The sequence below is a fragment of the Puntigrus tetrazona genome, chromosome 24 (genome assembly GCF_018831695.1).
Source record: "Puntigrus tetrazona isolate hp1 chromosome 24, ASM1883169v1, whole genome shotgun sequence".
Lineage (NCBI taxonomy): Eukaryota > Metazoa > Chordata > Actinopteri > Cypriniformes > Cyprinidae > Puntigrus > Puntigrus tetrazona.
In genome coordinates this window covers 2,716,105-2,741,607 of record NC_056722.1, presented here as the reverse complement: position 1 = coordinate 2,741,607, position 25,503 = coordinate 2,716,105, and the positions used below count along the sequence as shown (strand labels likewise).

The window sequence follows — 25,503 nt, the reverse complement described above, 5'->3', positions numbered from 1 at the left end:
TAGTATACCAACAGGAGACAATATCATTTTTTCTTTGGATTTATCTTCTTAATAAAAAGAAAGCATTTATACTTCACAATAAGGTTCTTCTCCTACCATTAACCTTGACATTGGCTGTGGTAATGCTGTCTCCGCAATCACAAGCATAGTCTCCAGCATCTTCAGGTTTGACATCAGTGATTTTCAGCTCAACCGTAGAACCAACTTGCTTGAGGAGGTACTTTTCTCCAGAATGGATCACCTGCATTCCTTTCCTCCAAACAACAGGAATTTCAAGTTTGGAGAGTTTACACTGGAAGATGATGCTTTCTCCTTCAGTAGCTGTCTGGTTTTTAAGTTCTTGTGTAAAGGTAGCTGGAAGAGCTGGCAATTCAAAAAGTGGTATGAGATGCCAGAAATTTAGTACATAAAGATGACGTAAATAAATATTTTTCAGAAAAGTAACATTAAGATTATACAAATGCAAGCAAGTTTTTTCTTTTTGGTCTTCAAATTAATTAGGGGAATTAATTTGCACCTCACAACCATGGAATGATGATGAAAAAAATTTGGAAGTTGCTGGTCTTCTCCTACCGTTAACCTTGACGTTGGCAGTTGTCGTGCTCTTTCCGCAATCACAAACATAATCTCCAGAATCTTCAGGTTTGACATCAGTGATCTTCAGCTCAACAGCAGAGCCAACTTGCTTGATGATGTACTTTCCTCCAGAATGGATCACCTGTGTTCCTTTCCTCCAAATCACAGGAACTTCAGGTTTTGAAACTTCACAGCGCAAAGTAACACTATCCCCTTCCTGAATCTCTTGGTTCTGTAGCTCACATTTGAAGACCACTGGTAATGCTGAGGAATCAGTCAAAGTTGTTGAACCAGGAACAGATCTTGTGGGATTAAGCTTACACTTTGCATCAAAAATATTCTTTCCACTTATAAATCTAAGACATTCTTCTACAGTGGCTTAACTTACATGTTTTGCCACCTTCTAATATATTTAACCAAGACAACCAGCATAATGCAAATGGTACACTAGAATAAGCTATACACCCTACACTAAATGAAGATATTATTAATGGACAGCTGTTTACATGAAAAAAAATCTTCATTGTTGAAGACGGTTCAAATAAAAGATCATTCCTACCATTGATTTTGATGTTAGCAGTGCAGATGTTATCTCCACATTCACAAACATAGTTTCCAGCATCTTCAGGTTTAACATCAGGAATCTTCAGCTCAACAGCAGAGCCAACTTGCTTGATGATGTACTTTTCTCCAGAACTAATCATCTCTGTTCCTTTTCTCCAGACCACAGGAACTCCAGGTTTTGAGAGTTCACAGTGCAAAGTTGCACTCTCTCCTTCTTGAAGCTCTTGGTTCTGTAGTTCACACTTGAATACCACTGGTGATGCTGAGGAATTAGGAAAATTTGTTTAACCAGAAACTGGATCTTGTGAGATTTATACTTTTCCTAAGAACTCTTCCACTGACAGATGTGAATCATTCTTCTAAAATGGCTTAAATTACCATTTTACCATCTTGTGAGAGTTTAAGCAAAAACACCCACCATGATGCAAATAAAAAAGCTATGAACTAGACAAAAGCTTATTACACTAGACCAGCCCGTGCACGCACTACACCCTAACTTAAACGAATACATTCTTAAAATGCAGTGTTTTTAGATCAGAAACGGGTAACTTCTTCATTGTTGTAGAAGGTTCAAATAAAAGTTGAGTCCTACCATTGATTTTGATTCTAGCGGTGCTGATGTTGTCCCTGCAATCACAAACATAGTCTCCAGCATCTTCAGGTTTAACATCAGTGATCTTCAGCTCAACAGCAGAGCCAACTTGCTTAATGATGTACTTTTCTCCAGAGCTGATGATCTCTGTTCCTTTTCTCCAAACCACAGGAGCTCCAGGTTTTGAAAGTTCACAGCGCAAAGTTACACACTCTCCTTCTTGAAGCTCTTGGTTCTGTAGTTCACACTTAAAGGCCACCGGTAACGCTGAGGAATTAGGAAAATTTGTTGAACCAGAAATTGAATCTTGTGCGATTTATACTTTGCCTAAAAATTCTTCCACTGATAGATGTGAAACATTCTTCTGAAATGGCTTCACTTATAATTTTATCACCATTTTTAACTACCTTGTAAGATTTTAAGCAAACACATTTACATTGATGCAAATGGGAAAACTACAATCTATAAAGCTTATTATACTAAACTAGCCCATACACCGCACTACTGTACAAAACTACTGGCAAAACATCTTATCTTTCTAACTTTCCTTTCTAAATATTTAACCTAAGTGAGGAAAGTTAAGGAATACACTAAAAAACTACTAATGAATGTTATAATACAATAATATAAGAATATTTATTAACACCAATGAGAACATCTAACGCAGGGAACAGGGAAATGCTCCACAGTTTCACATAGCCATATAAAGCAATCCAGTTTGTATGTTTCAAAAATGATGACAATAATATGAAATAAACTCAGTTTAAAATTAAAAATAATCATAGAAGAGCCTGCAATTATAAAGAACAGTTTACAGAAAAACATTTAGACAAATGTGTGGGAGAGTGAATGACTCCTGAACTAAAAATTGCAGAATTCAACTAAAAATAATAAGAAAAAAGAAAAAATCAAAGCAATACAACTATTCTTCCTAGCTACTAAGAGCTACTTTCACTGAACCAATTGCACTAACAAAGTTGAATATCATCTGAGGCAAGCTAAACTCTTTCCTACAACCATCAGCCACTCCTGCCCTGTACACCTTTGTGCATTGTACAAGTACAATGTTGGAAATAGGTAACACTCTAGAGTCAACCATTAAAAAATTCATCATGTGTGACTAGAACAAGTTGTGGTGCAGGTAAAACTGAAGGAGAAAAATGCACCAATAGCCATTAATTTTCAAGTGTGAATATAAGTAAAACAAAAATGAAAAAAAAATCAGATTAACAACATGTATTTAACTTTTACTTAAGTGCAAAGAACTTTCCTAAAAACATAAAATATGAAGATATTTTGCTTATTAATGTAGGAGCAACTGTTTTTAAAATGTCAAAAAAGAAGAAAGCTCAGAATATCCAAATTTTTGATGCAAAGGTGATAAGATTAAATTCTTGTCAGCAAAATAAAGACACAACAACAAAGAGTGCTCAAAAACACATAATGCAAAAGCGAATGTGTAGCCACATGCTGTTCCATTCAAAAGAACGACTTTTGACTGTTATTCTCTCTTCCATTAGCTCATAAACGTGCTGCACGGACAGGCAGGAAATAGACATCAGTTTCATACCACTGAGCTCTGACTGTTTCTCATTCTTCTGCTTCTGGAAGTCTGATTCAAGGGCAGCAGAAGGACAGAGGAACTTTAGAGCTGTGACAAAAGACACATTCATGTAAACTCCAACATTTGGCCAAAATCGTAAGGATCTTAGAACACAAATTTCTGTGTCAGCCATGTTGGACAATAGTTGGCATATACAGAACAAGCAGACATCCTTATTTTACAGAAGGATTCATGCATGTTGACTAAATGCCTCAAAGCCTGACTGATTCCTGACTGACAGATAGCACGGCCAACAAGAAGAATTCAAGCTGCTGACCAAGAAAACAAAGTACGGACAGTCATCCTGCACATTTGCTCTGTACCATCAATTGATGCCTCCTGCTCAGTAGTCTGCTTTTGAAGTCCTGGATGGTACAAGGCTGTCTGGGCTTTCAGAACTGTGACAAAAATTGAGACAATGAAATCTCGAAGACATGCCTCCAAAGCTTCAAAAGCTGGGAAAACATGCAAGTTCTGTATAAAGTAGTGTAACATGTTATGTTACTCTTCTTTGAATTGAGACTCAAGCCTTAAACCCATATCTCTGTTCCAGATAATGTATGAATCATACTAAACTGAAGAAGTTACAAGCTAGAAGAAACACATAGACAGCGATGAAGTCAACAGATCTCCACCAACAAATTCACCAACACCAAACAAACAAGCAATAATATTACATTGAAAATGGTTGTTTGTTAGAATAGTGCACCTATATTCACTAATTAATGGTTATAAATCCAAGAAAGTATAAGACTGATTCATACCCTTAATTTTCATATGGGCTGTTGTTGCCTTGTCTCCACATACACACGTGTAGTCTCCTTCATCTTCAGGTTTGAGATCTGTGATCTTCAGCTCCACCTTCGAGGCAATCTGCCTGATGACGTACTTTCCTCCAGACTGAATAACATGGCTTCCTTTTTTCCACTGCACAGGAACACCAGGTTTGGAAAGCTCACAGGACAGAGTAGCACTGCCTCCTTCATCACACTCCAGGTTTTGCAGCTCATGTGTGAAGACCACTGGTAGTGCTAATGAATCGTGAAAAGATGTTGGAACCATGTTACACAAATGATTCAGGTCAACATCTGAGAATTGGACCCAACAGAAGCCTTTTCAGTCTTCTTGTCTAGTTTTCTAGTTTTCAAGTCATAGACATAAATCCAGCTATTTTTATTTTCAAAAACAAAGCTATTAGTGTAATATGAAACAACCTTGATCAAATTTAGGTCACAGTAGAGGATTGTTGTACAGCTTGTAATACAATAATCGCAATTCAACAAAATGTCATTCCTACCATTGACGGTAATGGTAGATGAGGTCTTGATGAAGCCACAATCACAACTATAGACTCCAGCATCTTCAGGTTTGACATCAGGGATCTTCAGTTCAAAAACAGAACCAGCTTGCTTTATGTAGTATTTCTCTCCAGAATGGATTACTTGTGTTCCTTTCCTCCAAACTACAGGCACTCCTGTTTTGGAAAGCTCACACTGAAGAGTAACACTGTCTGCCTCTTGACACTCTTGGTTTTGCAGTTCTCTTTTGAAGACCAATGCTAAGAAGCAATTGATGTTTCAACAGGTTGTTAGTATAATGCACTTTGCAAAAACATATATGCATAACATGACAAAACATTCAAAAACCTACCAAAGAAAATATTAGACAACATATTACAAGACAGGATAGCAGATAATTGCATTAGTGAAGCTAATCTAATTAAGACAGTTATGCTATAATATCTATGTTAAGTTCCCTTCAAGCGACTAACCAGTAAAGGTAAAAATATAAAAAGTATTTGTACTCTAAATTAAAATAAGACATTTAAAAAACTGAATGAATTTCATACCCTTGATTTTAATGTTTGCTGTAGTCTTTTTGTCACCACACACACATGTGTATTGTCCAGCATCTTCAGGTCTGAGGTCTGCGATCTTCAACTTAATAGTAGCCCCATCTTGCATGGTGAGGTACTTTTCTCCAGATTGTAGCACCTGTGTTCCTTTTTTCCAAACTACAGGAATTCCTGGCTTTGAGAGTTCACAATGTAGAGTAATGATGTCTCCTATGTCACACTCTTGGCTTTGTAGTTCACTTCTGAAGACCACCGGTAATGCTGAATAGCAATTGCGTGATTTCATAAGTTAGAAAGGTATATAAATGTTAGTAAATATTAGTGCAGTTCCTTGACACATGTATTGACATTTTAGTGTATTACTTGATCTTAGTGCTAAAATAAATTGAAGTAAGCAAAAAATAAATAAATGCATGTAAATTAATAAGCTTTTATCCATACCACTGACAACAACATTTGCTGTTGTTTTTTCATTTCCACAATCACAGGTATATTCTCCACTGTCTTCAGGCACTAAGTCTGAAATCTGTAGCTCACACATGGTGTCCCTCTGCATTATCTGATATCTTCCCCCATGTTTCAGACTTTCCGTTCCCTTTTTCCATTGCACTTGGCAGCCAGGTTTTGAGAGCTCACAGGAAAGTAAAACTTTCCCACCTTCAGTAACTTGCTGGTTCTTCATCTGACCCTTAAACCTAGCAGGTACCACTGGAGAACAAGCAAGCATTGTATAATTAAAATTCTCCCTAGTTTTAGCATCCAAAAGAAAGGATGAAAGATCTTTGGGATGAGATGAACTGACACGGAAACTAGGACAAGTGTTATGTTGTATCATAATGTATAAGATCTTGACATCATTAGGGTCGTCAAAATGTTCTATAATCATGGAAATATTAAATCAAACACAGAAACAGTTCTAACACATCCATTGCACTAGGACTACATGAATACATATTACACATACAAAGTTCAGACAAGACTGAATCTCACAAACCAAGACAAACACAAAAGTGCAAGTGCCATTTCTACTATTTGACAACTTGACAGACATCTACATCACAAAACGTAATACTCTGTCCAATAAGACCTAAATAATAGATCAAATGTAACCACATTTTCACCAAACTGACTTGCTAGAAATCTAAAAGACAAAAAAGTAAAAAAAAAAAAAAAAAGTACCAACTTTATTGTGAAAGTACAACATAAAAGTACCAGTTCTCTGAACTGAGATGATCATCTGCTGACATGGAAATGCATGAGATCATCACTGAAATGCCTGGCATTGCCACAAAGGAACCCAAAAGTGAAATGTCAAATGCAGAAATAAAACACATATGTTGAATCAAATGAAAATGTGTACTTACCAAGAATACATTAAAATAACGCCAAGATATCAAAAACCACGGTACATCAAAGCTTTAGACACTGTATCTAAGAATCTAATCTAAAATGTTTCAGCTTATTATTATTATTTTTATTATTTTCTATATCTAATATATATATCTATATTAGATATAGAATATCTATACATTTCTATAAACACCAAGAAAGACGGATTTCAGTGTTAAATTGATTATTTTTCTGAGAAAGTCTGGTTCTTACCTTTTACTGTCAATTTGGCTATACTCTTCGTAGAGCCAATGTCACAGGTGTACACCTCACTGTCACTCTTCTCCAGATCCTTCACTTTGAGGATGAGGACAGTTCCCTTTTGCATAAGCTCATACCTTCCTCCAGCCCTGATCTCCTTTGTTCCTCTCAGCCAGGTGACTTTAGATGCAGGTTGGGCTGTCTCACATTCAAAGCAGACAACACTCTTCTCTTCTGCAGTGGCATCCTTTAGCTCACAAATGAATTTGTTGGCCAGTTCTACAGAGGGGATGAAATACTACTAAGTAAATATACTAAGTAAATATATCTCCTTTTTTAGAGGATTTCCCTCTGTATATTTAATAAAAGGATGACAGAATCTCAAACCATTCATTTTAAAATTCTTGCCTTTGATCTCCAGCTTAGCCTTGGAGGTTGGGCCCCCGGTGATCTCACAACTGTATTCTCCAGAGTCTTTTTCAGTTATGTTGTGGATTGTCAGCTTTACGAGTGTCTGCTCCTGACTGATTTCATATTTCTGGCTTTTTCTAATAGATTTGCCATCCTTTGACCATTTCACTTCCAGTCCAGACTGAGAAAGCTCACAGGAGAATGTGGCATCTTCACCAATTTTGGCACTGACACCTTGAAGCTCTTTAGATATGTTAGGAGCTTCACCTGGCTCCCAAAAATAAGATACACTTTGATTAAACAAAACCGTATTTGTGTAAAACCTATAATCCTAAAGTCCTAAAGACCTAAAGTTCTGCTTACCCTCAACAGTAAGTGTTGCCTTTGAGCTCAAATCCTTCAGAGTGAAGACCACCTCACCGGAATCAGAAGCTGAGGCAGCTTTGATTGTTAAGGTATACTTGCGCCCTTTGCTGCTTATCTGGAAGCGGCCTCCATCAGTGACAGGTTGGCCTTTTAGGCTCCAGGTGCAGCTCTCTGAACTTTCTCGGGACAAGATGCACTCAAATGTACAGTTTTCACCTGCTTTGGCCTCTATTGATTTAATTCGCTTGGTGATACCAATGTGGATATCTAGGGTCAACAGAAAAGACATTATTGAAAAACACCAACATCTTACAGGATAAAACTAAACCAAAATGACACAACTGTGTCACTGTAGCACAGTACTAAATAAGTTTGTTGTCATACCTCTAACAGTAACCTTGGACTTGGAGTGGTCTGTGCCAAGATCACAGCTGTACTCCCCGGCGTCAGCTTGTGTGACATCATGGATAGTAAGTCCCAAGGTCTTACCATCATGGAGGAGCTCATACTTTTTCCCTGCTGACAGGACTGTACCATCTTTGCGCCACACAGGGGCCACTCTGGGCTTTGAGGCTTCACACTTAAGGGTCACTGTACCCTTCTCCTCTGCAACTACATCATCCAGCAACTTTAGGAAGATGGCTTTCTTCTCTGGATGTCAATAAATAGAAAAGCGCATTAAGCCAAAACCTTGCCAAGAATTATTTATCCTTCACATTCAAAGCATTTCTGTGAAATTGGCTTCATTTGACTATTGTCATACAACCCCACCTTTGACTTTTAGGCAGACTATTTCTTTCACATCCCTGATGCTGAATGACACCTTCCCGCCATCTTCAGGTGCTAGATTCTTGAGGCTGAGCGTATGGGTCTTATCCACATGGGTGATGGCATTGACCTCATTGTTGAAGAGTGGCTTGTCATTAAGTGTCCACTGGACCTCTTCATCAGCATAGTTAACCTCACAGGTGAACACAGCATCACCATCTTCATCCACTTCTACATCGGTCAGATGTTTGGTGATCTGGATATTACGCGCTATATATGTCAGAAAAATAAACAACAAAGAGCATGAACAGAGTGGCATTTATTTTACCAACTGCTCCTATATAATGAGTGCTTTGCGTAGTCAAAGCAAAGCTCTAACAAGCAACCCTAACCCGGGTTGGATGCATAAAGAGAATGCAATTTGAAACAAGATGCTTTGAATGCCTTCTTTGTGACATTACCTTCTACTTTGAGAACAGCTTTGCTCTCACAGACCCCGACCTGACAGCGATACTCTCCAGAGTCCTCTGCACTCAAAGCTTGTATGATCAACTGCACATTGGCGTCCTTTTGCTTCATGATATATTTGCTAGAAGTCTCCAAAGTGGTTTGACCCTTAAACCACCGCACTTCTTTTGGTGTGGCAGAGAACTTGCAGCATAGCGTGGTGGAAGTCTTCTCCTTGGCTGATACATCTTTAAGAGGCTCCAGGATTTCAATGGGACGCTCTGGGGATCATATGAACAGTGATTTTGAAAGCAAACACAAAAGTGCATTTTGTGCATTTTATCTGTAATAAACAAATAGAGCAAAATACACCTTTTTTCAAATAACTTGGTAGTTTCATTTGGAATTTTATCATTGATTAAACCAAATGTCTAACCTTTCACTTTGAGCTCAGCTGTTGATTTGCTCTTTCCAGCAGTGAACTGCACTGGGCCTGACATGGAGGCCTTGGTCTTCTTAAAAGTGAGGCGGTGCATGGTTCCCTCTTTCTCCATCTCAATATCTGCACTTTCCTTAAGCTGTTCCCCATTTAGAGTCCATTTCACTGGCTTGACTGTCTCAACACTGACTTCTACCTCAAAATGGGCAGCAAACGGCTCGGTCACCTCCAAAGAACTCAGCTGCCGTACTATGCTGATAGCCTGCTCTGAAGTTGGTGATGAGACAATATAGTGCTGTGTTATGTAGTGCAAATCAAAACACTGCAGACTTAAGAAGACACATAATAATGAAACTGCATGGAACTAAAATGCTTGGAAGGTAAATTCACATAACAGTACTTTAAACTGTAAGTAAGCATACATTTGCATACAACGCTCATTCTTGTCTGTTGCAGATCAATCAAAAACTGATCTGCAAGCTGTTATCAAATAATTAACAACATGCAATCACATTTTCTACACCCTTTTTACAGTTAATTTCAAATGTGTTTTAGTTTGCAATGTTTAGTTGTGCTTTATGAATTCCTCCCAAAATTGAATCTAATTCTTTAAATCAAATGGAAATGGTTTTTACCCTCTACTAGTAGCTGACATGAAGTCTTATCATCAGTGGCATCACACATGTATATATCCTCATCATCAGAGTCCACGTCAGTGATGGTGAGCTTCCTGTAGATGTCCTCACTCGTGATCTCATGCTTCTTGCTTGGTTTGATCTCTGACTTGTTCTTGTACCACGTGACTTTAGCGTTGGCCCGTGACACCTGACATTCTAAGTATGCGCGGTGTTTGTACATGGCGATTTTGTCTCTCAGTTTCTTCACAAATCTGACAGGCAGTTCTGTAATGATTATAAGTGAGCTTAGGGGATCTACTGATTTGTTAGACAATCTTATAAATGCTACACAGCGCAGGCTGTAGTTCATTAGTCTTTACGCTAAATGCAAAATGCATGCAGATATGACAGACACAACGAACCTTTAACCTTCAATTTAGCGGCTGAAGAGGCCTTCTCAGCTGTGAACTTTATTTCACCTGCGTCCTCAGCCTTTACAGATTTAAAGAGAAGAATGTATGTTCTTCCTAAGAGAGAGAATATAAAATGAGTTTAAAAAACATTAATCTGTCCCTCTTGGTGTTGATTTTTTTTTCTCATTTATGAACTGATTGTATAGTAATTTAAAGAATTTACTGCCATATTGGGCTGCATGTTCTTCAATCTACAAGCACACCTAAGCTGTCAAGAAGAAAGTAAAGTCAAGTTTGTTCAACTCACCCTCCTGCCTTATCTTTATGTTGTCTCCAACTTTGAGTTTGGCATCTCCTTTGTGCCACTGAGCCTCGACCTCATCGTGTGAGACCTCACAGACAAATGTTGCACTCTCCTTTTCTGTCACCTCCACATCCTGCAGCGGCTTCACTATTTTAATATCTCTGGCTGCAAGAATTCAAATACAAACATTCATTCAAGTGACAATGCAACATTTTTGAGTTCAGCAATCATATCCCACAATGAAGCAGTGTTGCAAAGTTTGCGGTTTGAGTTATTAAGCTACTGAGCTATTTTAACAATGTTTCCCCTGTATGCCCCCTAAAAAGCATTTGGGCAATGTTACGCAAGGTTCATGTAGTAATTTTTTGCTGTGAAAACCTGGAACCCTGCTCAAAAATCATTTATCTTTACCGTTAATGGTAAGCTTGGCCGAAGTATTGTCATCTGTAGTTCTACATATATATTGGCCCTGGTCTTCATATGCACACTTGTGGATGATGAGGGTGCGCTTGTTGGCCTGGGAATGGATGCCAAATTTCTTTCCTGGCTTTAGTTCCTCATCATCCTGATGGAGAAATAATGACATAGTTACATCAAATTTTTTTCCCTTTTGTCAAATAATTTTGTATTAAGAGAAGAGAAGAAGAGAAGAGATTTATGACTAAACAATTTAGTTTTAACCAATTTAAATTAAATACTCATACCTTAAACCACTTGACATCAGCATTTGCTCTTGAAACTTCACATTCAAAAGTGACTTTCTCCTTTTCAGGAGAACTGATATCCCGTAGAGGTTTGAGGATCTTTGCAGCAGGTTCTGTGCACAGAATGCCAACAATTGGGGTTATAATTGTATATAAATTTGACAACATTGGTTATACACATTGGTGGTTGTTACAAATCTCCTCATTAGTACATATGGGATTGTGGACATTCATTTAGTTTGGTTGAACATACTTGAAAATGTTGGTTATAAATCTTCGGAAAGTACAAAACTTGAAAACACACATTTTATGATCTTGTGCTAAACATCTTAATGAATCTTGCAATTCAGGCTTAAACTTGAAGACCTGAAAAATACACACTCACCAGTAACAATTAGTTTGCCAGAAGTATGGGCATCTTCGGCTTGGAAAGTAATAGTTCCACCATCACTTATCTTCAGCTGGGACATAGTTAAGCAGTGCTTGTTGCCCATTGCTGTAATGATGATATTGGGTCCTGCCTTTAGTTTCTTTGCATCTTTGCTCCAGGAACCTTCTATATTGGCCTTGCTGAGCTCTACTTCCAAAGTGATGGTCTCTTTTTCTTGTACTTTCATCTCTTTGAGGCCTTTTACTATTTGAATCTTCTTAACTGAATGGTAGAAAGAAAAACATAGGAAACCCATAGATGTACTTTTCTGTATATTTTAATCATAAAATATTATGATCGAAAGAGAAACTCGGTAATAGAGTAACATAATGAAGGAATCCATACTCTCTACTGTCAGTTTGGCCTGGGTCTTGTCATCTAGGGTTTCACATGAATAATGTCCTCTGTCAGCATACGCCACACTCTTGAGGACCAGAGCCTGCTTGGCACCATCTACATGGATCTCCATATTTCCTCCTTGCTGCAGTACCACACCATTCTTCATCCATTTCACATCTTTTGAGGGCTTACTTAGCTCCACTTCCAAACGAACTGTGTCCTGCTCAGTTACAGTGACATCTGCAAGCTTCTTCTTGAAGGTGACAGGAAGCGCTGCAAAATGACAGATGAATTTGGACTGTGTCTGCTTCCTGACAATATGTTGCATTATGGTTACCAATAGTATCTGTCACTTACGTTGTACTTGGAGTGTGGCTCTGCACACTTTCCCCTCAGCATCGATACTAATCTCTCCTGCATCCTCCTGAGTGACAGCTGTGATGGTGAGGGAATGGCTGCTTCCCCCATGAGCGATCTTAAATTTGGGACTAGCTGTAATAGGTATGTCATTACGCAGCCATCTGACACTTGCATCGGCTGGTGTGATGGAGCATTTAAAGATGGCATCTTTGCCTTCATTTGCAACAACATTGTTCAGCTTGGTAGTGAACCTCACCAGACGTGGGGCTGTGGGAAATTAAATTGAAAACTTGCGTAAAATGTAAACAAAATGTAAACAAGCTTAATAAGTTGATTCAATTTGATGAAAATCTGTGACTTTCAGACGTAGACACTAGTTGTTCGTACCTTTAGTAGTGACTTTGGTGGAGGTCTTGTCATCTTTGCATTCGCAGCTATACTCCCCTTCATCCTCCTGAGCCACAGCGGAGACAGTCAAGATGCAGTTTGTGCCATCAGTGCGGATGCTGAATCTGCCACCTGATTTGATTTCTTTGCTGTTATGCTTCCAGAGGACACTACTCGTAGCTTTGTTGAGACTGCAGGAAAGTGTCATGGTGCTTTCCAGTACTGCAGACACTGGTTGCAATGGCACCACAAAATTTAAAGGTGCATCTGTAGGGCATAGATAAGGGAAAAATTAAATCACATTTTGTCTGCGATCGGTTAGATTTATTAATCAGAATCAGAATCACTTTATTGCCAAGTATATTTACACATACGAGGAATTTGTTGTAGTGACAGAAACTCTACAGTGCAACACGATAACAAGACAAGACAGATAATAATAAAGAGAATTATATACACTATACAAGATATAGATATAATTAAGTGCAATTATATCCAACACAATTTACTTTGAAAAGTAAATCAACTGAATTGAATAAAAAATAATTATGCAAAAAAAAAAAAAAAAAAATTAAAAATAAGCAAATTTGATCTTGAGATTATCCACACCTTAAAACATTTGTACTTTTTCTTATTTTGAAATTGCAAATTAGCTTTTACCTTTGACCTGAACCTTGAACTCAACCTTGTCATCAGCCGTCTGACAAAAGTAGGTTCCACTGTCTTTAGATTCAGAAGATTTAACGATGAGGACACGTGAACGACCTTCTTGTTTCATCTCATACTTCGATCCGTCTTTCAGTTCTATTCCATCCCTGAACCACTTAACACTACAACTCTCTGTCATCACCTCAGTTTTTAAAACAAACTTTTCTGTTGACTCAACCATCACAGTTTCTTTTGTTATGGATGTCTTCTGGAATTTGGCAGAAACATCTGAGAAAAAATAGGAAATAATTACTTAATTGTGAGGAAGACAAGTGCGTGGATTCATTATAATATGCAAGAAAATTGTACCTTCCACCTGAATCTTAAAGAGAAGTTTCTCATTCCCAACTTCACAGGTATATTCTCCAGCATCCTTCTTTTCCACATTCTCCAGCACCAGTTGGCGGCTCTTGCCTTTTGACTCCATGTGGACAGTCTTACTGGAGCTCAACTGCTTGCCATCCTTGAACCATTTCACCTCAGTCTTGAGGTCAGAAACTTCACAGCTCAGTGTGGCTTTTTGGGAGGCTGAAACTTTCACTTCCTTTTGATAAGAGTCTTTGTTGGTAAAGGCAGCTTTGAGCTCTAATAAGAATAATAATAAGTTTACTTAATTCAAAGAATTTGACTATTTACAGAGAAAATCAACAGGGTTGCAATTACATTGAATATGACGGGAAATAAGAAATATTTTCTTAGCAGCTTTTAAATAACCCAAAGAAGACTGTTAAGATGCACAGAACCAAGATGGTTTCCATACCTGTCACCTGAATCTTAAATGGCAGCTTTTCGTTCCTAACTTCACAGGTATATTCTCCAGCATCCTTCTTCTCCACGTTCTCCAGCACCAGCTGACGGCTCTTGCCCTTTGACTCCATGTGGACAGTCTTACTGGAGTTTAACTGCTTGCCATCCTTGAACCATTTCACCTCAGTCTTGGGGTCAGAAACCTCACAGCTCAGTGAGGCTTTCTGAGAAACACCTACTTTCACTTCCTTCTGATAGGACTCCTTGTTGGTGAAAGCAGCTTGAATATCTAGTTGGGCAAGCATACATCCCATATTAAAAAATAGTATTCTTTCAGTAAACATTTAATTTTAAACTCATAGACATTAAATGCTGCAAAGACTAAATGGTTAAGGAATCCAAAAAAGATCAAAAATACATTTATATAAATTAAACAAATCCAAATCTTACTGCAGCAATTGTACCTTATTCAAAGGTCTCTTTCATCAAAGAAAAACTATTTAGTAACACATTGTATGAACCCTGTATTTTTAATACATTTTAAGGATATTCTTAAGACATTATAATGAAGGCATAATGCAGTATAAATATCTTTATAATATACAGTTTTAATGTGTTATACTTTACCTAAAGCAGACAAATATCACTTTTAAGTAACAATAATAACAAAAAAAAATTCTCAAACAACCATAAGATCAGATACCAGATCAGGTGAATATGTAATATGACACATTTGCTTTGAACTTTTGAATATATATCAGTTTGATTATTATCAACCAGCCTTTATTACAGTATTAGAGTAGTATGCTAAATACATGCTAACACTTTATTTTGATGGTTCCTCAACAGACATACATTCTACCTACTCTACCAAAGTCTACTAATATTTTCAGTTGAAAATATTAGCTAGCTTACATTAGCCTCAATACTGGCCTCACAGGAAACACTCAAGTAACACTCAGCACCTAACCACTCACAAGGTGTTGTAAGTTACTGTGCAGATCTTAAATAAACAATGTTAAGATATGATATAGTCTATTATAAATGAAGTAGATTTAACATGGTGTTCATTGTGTGTTATAAATGATCATACTCTTAAAAGATCTAATCACAAATAATTAAATATTATAATGTATTATAATTGATATGACCTATTCACAATATGTTATAACTCATAACATATTTTATAACGCATTATGAATTCATTATAATGCCTTAAAATACCCTTATAATGTATTATAGATACAAAGAAAGTGTTACCAACTATTTTGCTACATGTAAAATTAGCTCTTGTCAAGCTTCACTGATTGATTGTAATTTAGATGTATTTCATAAAGTACAAAAACTAAAATGGAAGCAGAGAGTCAAAAGAGAAACACAAAGATGTTCCCATACCTGTCACCTGCATTTTAAAGGCAAGTTTCTCATGTCCAACTTCACAGGTGTACTCTCCAGCATCCTTCTTCTCCACATTTTCCAGCACAAGCTGGCGGCTCTTGCCCTTTGACTCCATAAGGACAGTCTTACTGGAGCTCAACTGCTTGCCATCCTTGAACCATTTCACATCAGTCTTAAGGTCAGTAACTTCACAGCTCAGTGTGGCCTTCTGGGAAGCTGCTACTTTGATTTCCTTCTGATATGAGTCTTTGTTGGTGAAGGCAGTTTGAATTTCTGGTGGGCAATGGAAAATATGAGAAAACATTATGCTTTAAGTAAATATATATTACTCAAGATTGTATACGACCGATACATAAAAGGCTAGATGCTTAAGAAGTTAGGAATACAAAATAAACTGCAAAAGAATCCACAAAAAGGCTAATTAAATTGCAGACTGTAACCTGTTTTTGGTTCTGTACGACTGAATTGAGCAACAAATTATTCTACTTGTCATTGTACCTCTTCTTGAAAACACATTAATAAAATCTTCTTAGGCAATGCATTTATCAAACTCTTTTGTTCAACCCAACAGACAAGCACAAGCACATACCCATCACTTGAATTTTAAAGGCAAGTTTCTCATTCCCAACTTCACAGGTATATTCTCCAGCATCCTTCTTCTCCACATTTTCCAGCACAAGCTGGCGACTCTTGCCCTTTGACTCCATAAGGATAGTCTTACTGGAGCTCAACTGCTTGCCATCCTTGAACCATTTCACCTCAGTCTTGATGTCAGAAACTTCACAGCTGAGTGTGGCTTTTTGGGAGGCTGAAACTTTCACTTCCTTCTGATATGAGTCTTTGTTGGTGAAGGCAGCTTGAATGTCTTGTTAGGCAATGGACAATATAAGAAAACATTATGCTCTGAGTAAATATATAAATCAAGATTATATAATGTATAGATGCAGCAAACACTAGATGCTTAAGAAGTTAGGAATACAAAATAAACTGCAAAAGAATCCACAAAAAGGCTAATTAAATTGCAGACTGTAACCTGTTTTTGGTTCTGTACGACTGAATTGAGCAATAAAGTCTACTTGTCATGTACCTCTTCTTGAAGACACATTAATAAAATATTGTAAGGCAATGCATGTATAGAACTCTTTTATTCAAACCAACAGACTAGCACAAGGACATACCGGTCACTTGAATTTTAAAGGCAAGCTTCTCCTTTCCAGCTTCACAGGTGTACTCTCCAGCATCCTTCTTCTCCACATTATCCAGCACCAGCTGGCGGCTTTTGCCCTTTGACTCCATGTGGACAGTCTTACTGGAAGTCAATTGCTTGCCATCCTTCAACCATTTCACCTCAGTCTTGACGTCAGACACTTCACAACTCAGTGTGGCTTTCTGGGACACTGAAACCTTAACTTCCTTTTGATAAGAGTCCTTGTTGGAGAATGTAGCTTGAATGTCTGGTGCAGAAATCGAAATTTAGGAATACAGTCTCAGAACCTGCATTTAGTTTTATGTAAACTGTAAACTGTATGTAAACATGTTTGAGTAACCAGAACCTTGAAAAAAACAAGCCAAAACACTACAATGGAGTTCTTACCTTCCACGCAAATCTTAAATACCAGCTTTTCATTTCCAATTTCACAGGTATATTCTCCAGCATCCTTCTTCTGCACGTTCTCCAGCACCAGCTGACGGCTCTTGCCCTTTGACTCTATAAGGACAGTCTTACTGGAGTTTAACTGCTTGCCATCCTTGAACCATTTCACCTCAGTCTTGGGGTCAGAAACCTCACAGCTCAATGTGGCCTTCTGGGAAACTGCTACTCTGACGTCCTTCTGGTAGGAGTCCTTGTTGGAGAAGGCAGCTTGAATGTCTGGGGCAGAAGTAAAGATTCAGGAATCAAGTATCAGAAACTGCAATTAGTTTTATGTAAACATTGGTTTAGTCATGGTTGATTGATTAATTGGAACCTTAAAAAAGCCAAAACGCTAGCATGTTGTTCTTACCTTCCACCCGAATCTTGAAGACCAGCTTTTCATTTCCAGCTTCACAAGTATATTCTCCAGCATCCTTCTTCTCCACGTTCTCCAGCACCAGCTGACGGCTCTTGCCCTTTGACTCCATGTGGACAGTCTTACTAGAAATCAACTGCTTGCCATCCTTGAACCATTTCACCTCAGTCTTGAGGTCAGAAACTTCACAGCTCAGTGTGGCCTTTTGAGAGGTTGAAACCTTCACCTCCTTTTGATAAGAGTCTTTGTTGGAGAAAGCAGCACGAGTTTCTAAAAAGGACATTCATTGTTTTAGTAAAATATCAAAAAGTAACAAAACACACACACAACAACACACTGGCTTAATAATACATGTTTTGTGCAAATTTCAATATCCTCTATGTGAGACTAATCTAAAATTGTCTGTTCCCAAGTTTTCCTTTTCTAACTACAGTACTTTATGTTCGAAGGACCATTACTGTCCTCAGTAAGATCTGACACTGGCATAATAAATGACATGCTAAACTTTAATATAACTTGTACAAGGCTGGTATAACTTTTAATTTAACTTATTAAATCATTTATTAGCTGTAGGAGCATTTAGCGTTTAGCGTCACTGTTCAAAAAACCATAAAGTTATGACATTAATTAGGTATTGTGGCATGTCTGATTAATCCTGCTCGTTTAAATTTTTAGTTTCAGACTAATTAGCGCATAGTCTTACCTTTTATCTTGACCAGGAATGTCATTTTGTCCTCTGCCGTCTCACACGAGTAGTGTCCTTCATCGCTCTGCTTGGCACCCCTGATGACCAGCTTCCTTTGTGTCCCTTGAGATATAAAAGTTGTCCTCTTGTCCTCCATTATTTCCATCTGTTCTTTCTTCCACACAACAGCAGTTCCAGGAGAAGCAACATCACAGCTCAACACCACGTCGCCCACCAGAGCATCACTCTCTAGGGGCTGAGCCCTTGGCTTGTTAACAAACTTAGCTGGTTCTTCTATTAGAAGAAAATGAAGGATTAGATGCCACTCCCCTTTGGTTTCAAAATGATTAGGCAGTGACATCCACTGTCTATCTGTATATAGTTTGACAGTGAAAACTGCTAGCACACAAATATGACAACCCAAACTCTTTTCAATTACAGACAGGAACTTACCATATCTCCTAGTCTATCTGTCATTTTAATGTTGTGTACATGTCAAAAATACTCACATCCCAAAGTATATTGAACATGACTCATGCAAGTGCATGAGTGCTAAGCAGATCTGTTACCTGACAAACACACTCTCCAACACTTCCTGTTGAGCAGCCAAAGCCCAGCTGCTAGTACATGTCAACACTGACTGCTTACACCATTTATTCACTCTGAACTTTCTGTGCTGGGCTAAGCACTCACTACTAAGCACTGATTAATTGCAAACAGCAGGTACCACTGTGTATTTCTCTCCTATTATTTGAAGGATACGCTCTTCATTATAAATACAATTTAAAGTTGTCCCACTTTCAACTATGTAAATTAATTGTAAATAGAATTTGTTCTACTTCAATATATATACAGGCTATAAAAACCATAAGTTAACTGAAGGTCAGAAAATGAAGCGACTTGTTTACCTTTAAGAGCAAGCTGGACAGACATTTTATCACCATCACACATGCATTCATAGATGCCCACGTCCTCACGGTCAACGTTGTGGACTGTCAGTATGCGTTTACGCTCTACACTTGTGGCTTCATATTTTTTACCCATCCTCAGCTCCTTCCCATTCTTCATCCAAACAACCTAAAACACAGGCAGTACATGCAGTTAACTTTCTAAAAAAAAAACTACACACCATCATGTCCATACATTTAATAGATATTTTGTGTTTGACCCTTTGGGCAATGCATCTCAAAGTAGCATGAATAAGACAATTTAAACGAGGACAGGACAAAGCATATAACAAGATTAAAATACTTAATGTGCATGTTGTCACCTGGATGCTTGAATCAGACACTTCTGTGTACATCTGAGCAGAGGAGTGCATGCTGTAAGTAAACACCTCCACCTGAGAAGACTTATTGGTGAAGCGTGCGCGTGCGGCTAGAGAAAAACAATACAAAATATCAGGAATTTTGAAGTTATTCCTTTTTAGTTTTCAAAAACATTTCCTTTCTTACCTTTCACACTAAGCGTGGAAACACTCTGAGATCCACCACCCACAAACTTAACCTGTGATCCATTTAGTTCCATGGACACCTCCCTGATGACCAGAGTATGTGTGGTCTTCGAGCGTGTGATCAGATACTCAGATCCACTGCGGATCATTCTCTCATTTATGGTCCAGGAGCCAGAACATACGGCTGAGAGCTCAACAGTGAAAGTTGCTTCTTCACCAACATGTGCACTGCAGTTCACCAGGCCTGTCTTCACTGATGCTGTGGGCTCTGAACAAAGAAACTTAAAGGGTTACTCCACCCCAAAATGAACGGAAAGAAAACAAAAATAACTTTATTAACTGACACAGAAGAGTGTATGCTATTTGCTTCAGGGGATACTCTCCAAGGTGGCGCTACAAATAAATTTAGTCATCATTTTTGTTTTCCATACAAAAAGTATTCTTGTATCTTCATAACATTACGGTCGATTCATTAATGGTTTTCATCCAGAATATCTTAAATTGTTTTTCGAAAACGAACAAAACTTTTAAGGGTTTGGAGTGACATGTGGGTAAGTGATTAATGACAAAAATGTAATTTTGGGGTGGAGTAACCCTTTAAATATTTTTACTGTAATACACTGATTTAAAACCGTTTATATTAGTTAAAATATGAAAACTGTCCATAACAACAACAAAAACAACAAAAATTTCTCACCAAGGTAAAACGTTCCAGGAACCTCCAAGTGGGCACTCTGACCAAAATCATTGACCGCTGAGATGCGGAACTGATAGCTTGCTTCTTCTGAAATTTCGCTGATGGTGTATTCAGTGCTAGACACAGTCGTGCTAGTGACTTTAACCCAGGTTTGGGCTCCCACCTTCCTGCGCTCAACAATATAGCCGGTGATGGGCACAGGTCGCTCACTGTCTGGTGGAGCCCAGCACAGGGTGATTGATGAATCTGTCTTGTTTCGCACAACTGGCTCAACTGGGGGATCTGGGGGATGTTTCCTTGGTGCTGAGGTCAAAGTTGATAGTATTTTAGTTATTAATCAGGTTAATGAATTTTTTATGTTGAAACATTATTAAAGAAATGCACAAGTACAGTCACCACAGTAGCTGTGGTGTCAATTTGACTTGATTATTGTGGTACATACAGTATTTGAATAACCGCTTGTAAAATCTTGTGGAAAGGTTGTGGTCTGATTTACAAATTAATTCACCTGTGACAGAGAAGCGGGTGGATGTCTTGCAGTCAAGGGCGTTGAAGGCCACCTCACCCGAGTCCTCTGCAGTGCATTCACGAATAGTCAAAGTGTACTGCCTGTTAATGCGGGCGATAATAATTCGGGAGTCCTCTTTCAGCCTCTCTCCATTCCTGGTCCAGTATGCATCATCTACCGGTCTCTCCAGTTCCACACAGAAGATCACAGTATCGCTAACTGGCACCACTGTCCTCCTCGGCAGCTTTTTAGTGATGTTGCCTGAAAGTGCAGAGAAAAAACACATGAAGAATATGTGTTGCACCAGATTATTTGTCATCTTTCTGGCCACCCATATTGGAATAGCTTCTTCGTAGAGCTTTTACCCAGCACTGTAAGTTCGGCCACAGTGCGGCTGCCTTCATTCATCTCACAGATGTACACGGCATCATCATTGGTGGTGACATTGTGAATAGTGAGGCGGCGCAGGGTCCCATCAACATCCATGCGGTATTTGGCATTTTCCTCCAGACGGGTCTCCTCCAAAAACCAGCTGGCCTTTGTGTTCGACACTGGTACCTCACACTGTAGAGTTGCTGTTTCCTTTTCCTTCACCTCGACATCTTGTAGCTTCTTTTTGAAGGGAATCTTTGGCTCTGGCAAGGATACATATTAGTGAGCATACAGAAGACAATTTCCTTTTAGCTGGTAGTCATGATCTGACAGCGTCCTACAATTAAGTTTCATATTGATTGGGTCTCTAAAAAGGCAAATGATTAATGTGATCCTGGACCAAAAAACAGTCATAAGTTTCATTGGTATATTTGTATGCAATAGCCAAGAATACATTGTATGGGTCAAATTCTGGATTTTTTTTTAAATGCCAAAAATCATTAGAATAATAAGAAAGATCATATTTCATCAAGATATGTTGTACATTTCCTACCACTAACATATCAAAACCTAATTTTTGATTAGGAAAAGGCATTGCTAAGATTTTCATTTGGATGACTTTGAACGTGATTCTTTTCAATATTTAGATTTTTTTTGCACCTTCACATGTCAGATATTCAGAACATTTTATGTCAGCCAAATACGGTTCTATCCTAACAAACCATACATCAATGCAATGTCTATTTATTCAGCTATTCAGAAAAAAAAACCCAAAAACTTTGTATGAATCTCAATTTCAATTTTTTTTTTTAAATATGTGGTCCATGGTCACAAATGATAATTGTAATAAACTTCAGACACACTTAAATCAACTAAAGTGAACCAGAAGAGAAACCAGCTTCAAGATTGTGGTGTTCAAAATATAAGTGTACTTAAATGTCTAAAACAAAAGTACCCGTTTGTTAGTGGGTCATTTTGTGGTAGACTTTACTAAATGTATATAGAATTTAAGGGGGAAATGCCCTTACAACAACAGCAAATAAGGCAAGAAAAATACTGACCATCAAATAAAATAAATGCATTTCTTACATATATGACCTGTTTTTATTCAGATTTTAAGAACAGAATTCCATCGGCTCTGCATTATCAGCTTGAACTCAATCATTTGAAATTTGAACATGTTTACAAAAAAACAGCCTTAAATGTCATGAACTTCACACTCCTAATCCCTTCACATGGGCGTCACTGCACTTTGCACTGCAACGGTGGACTGGTATTCGGCTAAGTTTCTGTGACCTTTCTCTAAGGTGCCTGTGGCATGAGAGTCAAGACTAAGACACAGGAACAAGGTAGCAAAACATTATTGCTACACTACTTCTGGCTAAAATTAGAACTCTTTTCAAAATGTAAAATGTATACATCCGTGAAGATTATCATATCAACGTAGGCTTAGCTTAGCAAATAATTAGAACATAGTACTAATGCTGCAAACCTGGAGACGTCACTTGGAAAGTCACCCACATAACGGTGTCAGAAATGAGTTTACAGCTAGCTATCATAACAACTGTTAACTAATCATCACTAGCAGAAAATAGGTGTAATGCTACACCCTCTTCGAACACTTGCAAGCAGAGACTGACCTAGAAGGCAAAGATGACTGTCATTAGTTGATAAAATTTCAATTTAAAGGTTGGTGATTTATTAGGACCTGTTTTTAACATGGTCATTATTGTGCTGATGTACGTAGTACAGCCCCATCTTATGTGCCAGCCTCATTAAAATTATGAAAATTATGAAAACACTGTTTTAATACTAAGTTTATAATTAAACAAATGATTTATCTGGTGACTTTTGTTTACTGATTGGCTATACCTTTTGGAAAAGACCACGTGTAAACACCACCCTCAAGACCTTGCAATCCAAAAACTTAAACCATCTCAGAAGGTGACATATACAAGACATGAGTCAGCTAAGTATAAATGGATCTGGTTGGTCAAGCCACAAATGAAAACTTACCCAAAAAGGACTACTAGGTTTGCAAGCTTCAAACATTACATGGATTTAAAGAGCAGGCCATATGAGTTTCGAAAAGTATCTTATTTGCAGATTGTAATGTAGCTGTCCGTCTGCAAAGTTGTTAATCAAAAAAGTGCATGATAAAAAAAAAGATATTGTCTCTCAGAAGAAAGAGTCAACTTAGAATTGCCTTGATGAGTTGTTATATTTTCAGATCTTCTGTCTGTTTCTGGTATAAGTCACTAGGTAACATATTTGCACAAACCAATCAAAGCAGACTGGCAGAGTTTGCTTATTGAAGGGAGGGGTTTACAGACCTTTAAGATCTGAACTGATTCAAACTGACCATATCAAAATCTCTGCAAAATGATTATAATATTAAAAGCCTATTTTAAGATAGTTACAATGCTTTCTGACCTTAGATGCATTTAAACCTGGACATTTAAAACAAGTTTTTACAACTTCCATATTTGCAATAATATCTGTTTTGTTGCAATTAGTATGCATAAAGTTTCCAAGAGTAAGTACCTGACATTATTCTTACCTTTGACAATCACTAGCACAGCGCTATAGGTTTGTCCAGCCAAGTTGGATGCATTGCAGGTGTACAGCCCATTATCACTTTGTTTGCAGTAGAGCACCTTGAGGATGAAGTTCTCTGCCTGGTCCTCATACATAACATGTCTGCGGCCCTCACTGATGTTCGCCCCATCTTTCCTCCAGATGATCTGAGGTTTGGGATGGCCTGTGACGAAACAGCTAAGCTTGGCATGTTTACCCTCTGTCACCGTACAGGTGCGGGTAAACACACCTTTGGGCAACATGTGGGTTAAAGCCGAAACCCTCTGCTCCTGATCATAGGCGAGTCCCAACTTTCCAAGTTCCTCTGTGCTCATGGAAGATGAAGTTGTAAGCGTGGCTGAGGAACTTTCTATATTGCGGTATAAGGAGATGTCCTTCCGCATTTCTTCTTTCCGCTTCTGCATGTGTGAGAGGAGGGATGTGCTCTTGTCTGCGTTCAGGAGACGAGTATCTTGAAGGTCGACCACCAGAGCAGCAGCCGACTGAGCACGACCAATGGAGTTCTGCGCACGGCAGGTGTAGGTACCACTGTCCAAGCTTCTAACACTCTGGATCCTCAAGGAGCTGGAGTCATTTTCCGAGATTACCTTGATGCGGTTGGTCTCACCCAGGTAGCGACCGTCTTTTTCCCAGTCAAAGTTGGGTGCTGGATGGGCTACTACCCGACAATAGAAGGTAACGTCACCCCCTAGACCCACACGGCTGGAGACAGGCTTTACTGTAAACACTGGGGCCCGTTCAATCACAGTTTCCGGCAGTCCCACCTTCAGGGTCACAGCTGCATATGCCTCTCCAACATTGTTCTTGGCACGACACATGTACTGGCCGCTGTCTTCTAGAGTTAGATCGTAGATGGTAAGTCGGTAAACGTCTCCATCTTCTACTTTTTTGAAGCGTCCACCTGCAGAAAGAAGCATCTTGTCTTTCTCCCAGGTGACCACAGGAACAGGGTTTCCCACAATAGTGCAGCTGAGGGAGGCATCTCGTCCCACGCACAGAGAGAACGCCTTGGGTCGAGTTAGGAAGCGTGGAGCCCCACCAAATAGATCCTGATCCATTCTTGCTTTCTGTAGAGGTGAAACAAGACACTTCAATAAAAAGTAAAGTTGTGGTCAATGCATAGAGGAGTAACATAAGGATTTGATATTATATAAAAGCTTTGCATATCTGCATCTTGTCACCGCTGAATCGCGCGACTAATCTCAAGGATGTTTCTGAAAAGCTGCTTTTCTGCTAATCATACTGCAAGTCAGTTTGAATAAAGAGGGTTTGCTAATGACAAATAACCTTGTCAAGAAGATCCTGAAATAGACATTTTGAGAAATGAGAGGTCTACTTTTAGAAATGCCCACTCAAACCTCTACAGTGTCCCACCACAAATTTGAAATAATGCTAGGAGTCAAATGTATAAACAAAGCATTAAATACGTTTGCCATGCTTTTTCTATGTGGCAATACGCAAGCTAAATATTATATAATGTAATATTGCTACACTGCTAATCTTTCCTGCGTGCAATAACAGAGCAAATTTATAGATATAGATATATATACCAACAAAAGCTAT

At 38.4% G+C, this 25,503-nt stretch overlaps 1 protein-coding gene across 25 annotated transcripts in view; it reads right to left on the bottom strand.

Annotated features, from left to right (window-relative positions):
- Nucleotides 1–25,503, bottom strand: part of obscnb (obscurin, cytoskeletal calmodulin and titin-interacting RhoGEF b) — a 52,139-nt gene that overhangs the window by 25,542 nt on the left and 1,094 nt on the right. For 10 of the 25 annotated variants that reach the window (XM_043226247.1, XM_043226253.1, XM_043226255.1 and 7 more), the window contains exons 2-43: nt 23,903–25,007; nt 21,336–21,605; nt 20,971–21,231; nt 20,463–20,765; nt 19,767–20,033; nt 19,583–19,689; nt 19,221–19,389; nt 18,331–18,606; nt 17,622–17,897; nt 17,213–17,488; nt 16,797–17,072; nt 16,208–16,483; nt 15,616–15,891; nt 14,234–14,509; nt 13,783–14,058; nt 13,426–13,701; nt 12,766–13,032; nt 12,376–12,645; nt 12,025–12,291; nt 11,635–11,901; nt 11,250–11,362; nt 10,957–11,110; nt 10,549–10,710; nt 10,251–10,355; nt 9,847–10,113; nt 9,209–9,478; nt 8,787–9,053; nt 8,329–8,595; nt 7,942–8,208; nt 7,555–7,824; nt 7,189–7,458; nt 6,793–7,059; nt 5,632–5,898; nt 5,185–5,451; nt 4,633–4,893; nt 4,100–4,366; nt 3,659–3,733; nt 3,303–3,383; nt 1,733–1,999; nt 1,136–1,402; nt 574–840; nt 97–363 (exon numbers count right to left, since the gene is read on the bottom strand). In XM_043226247.1, the coding sequence (XP_043082182.1) occupies nt 97–363; nt 574–840; nt 1,136–1,402; nt 1,733–1,999; nt 3,303–3,383; nt 3,659–3,733; nt 4,100–4,366; nt 4,633–4,893; nt 5,185–5,451; nt 5,632–5,898; nt 6,793–7,059; nt 7,189–7,458; nt 7,555–7,824; nt 7,942–8,208; nt 8,329–8,595; nt 8,787–9,053; nt 9,209–9,478; nt 9,847–10,113; nt 10,251–10,355; nt 10,549–10,710; nt 10,957–11,110; nt 11,250–11,362; nt 11,635–11,901; nt 12,025–12,291; nt 12,376–12,645; nt 12,766–13,032; nt 13,426–13,701; nt 13,783–14,058; nt 14,234–14,509; nt 15,616–15,891; nt 16,208–16,483; nt 16,797–17,072; nt 17,213–17,488; nt 17,622–17,897; nt 18,331–18,606; nt 19,221–19,389; nt 19,583–19,689; nt 19,767–20,033; nt 20,463–20,765; nt 20,971–21,231; nt 21,336–21,605; nt 23,903–24,998 (10,993 nt within the window). In that variant the 5' untranslated portion in view covers nt 24,999–25,007. The remainder of the gene's footprint in view (nt 1–96; nt 364–573; nt 841–1,135; nt 1,403–1,732; nt 2,000–3,302; nt 3,384–3,658; nt 3,734–4,099; nt 4,367–4,632; nt 4,894–5,184; nt 5,452–5,631; nt 5,899–6,792; nt 7,060–7,188; nt 7,459–7,554; nt 7,825–7,941; nt 8,209–8,328; nt 8,596–8,786; nt 9,054–9,208; nt 9,479–9,846; nt 10,114–10,250; nt 10,356–10,548; nt 10,711–10,956; nt 11,111–11,249; nt 11,363–11,634; nt 11,902–12,024; nt 12,292–12,375; nt 12,646–12,765; nt 13,033–13,425; nt 13,702–13,782; nt 14,059–14,233; nt 14,510–15,615; nt 15,892–16,207; nt 16,484–16,796; nt 17,073–17,212; nt 17,489–17,621; nt 17,898–18,330; nt 18,607–19,220; nt 19,390–19,582; nt 19,690–19,766; nt 20,034–20,462; nt 20,766–20,970; nt 21,232–21,335; nt 21,606–23,902; nt 25,008–25,503) is intronic. The other 15 variants (XM_043226264.1, XM_043226265.1, XM_043226271.1 and 12 more) reach the window with 13 other exon arrangements.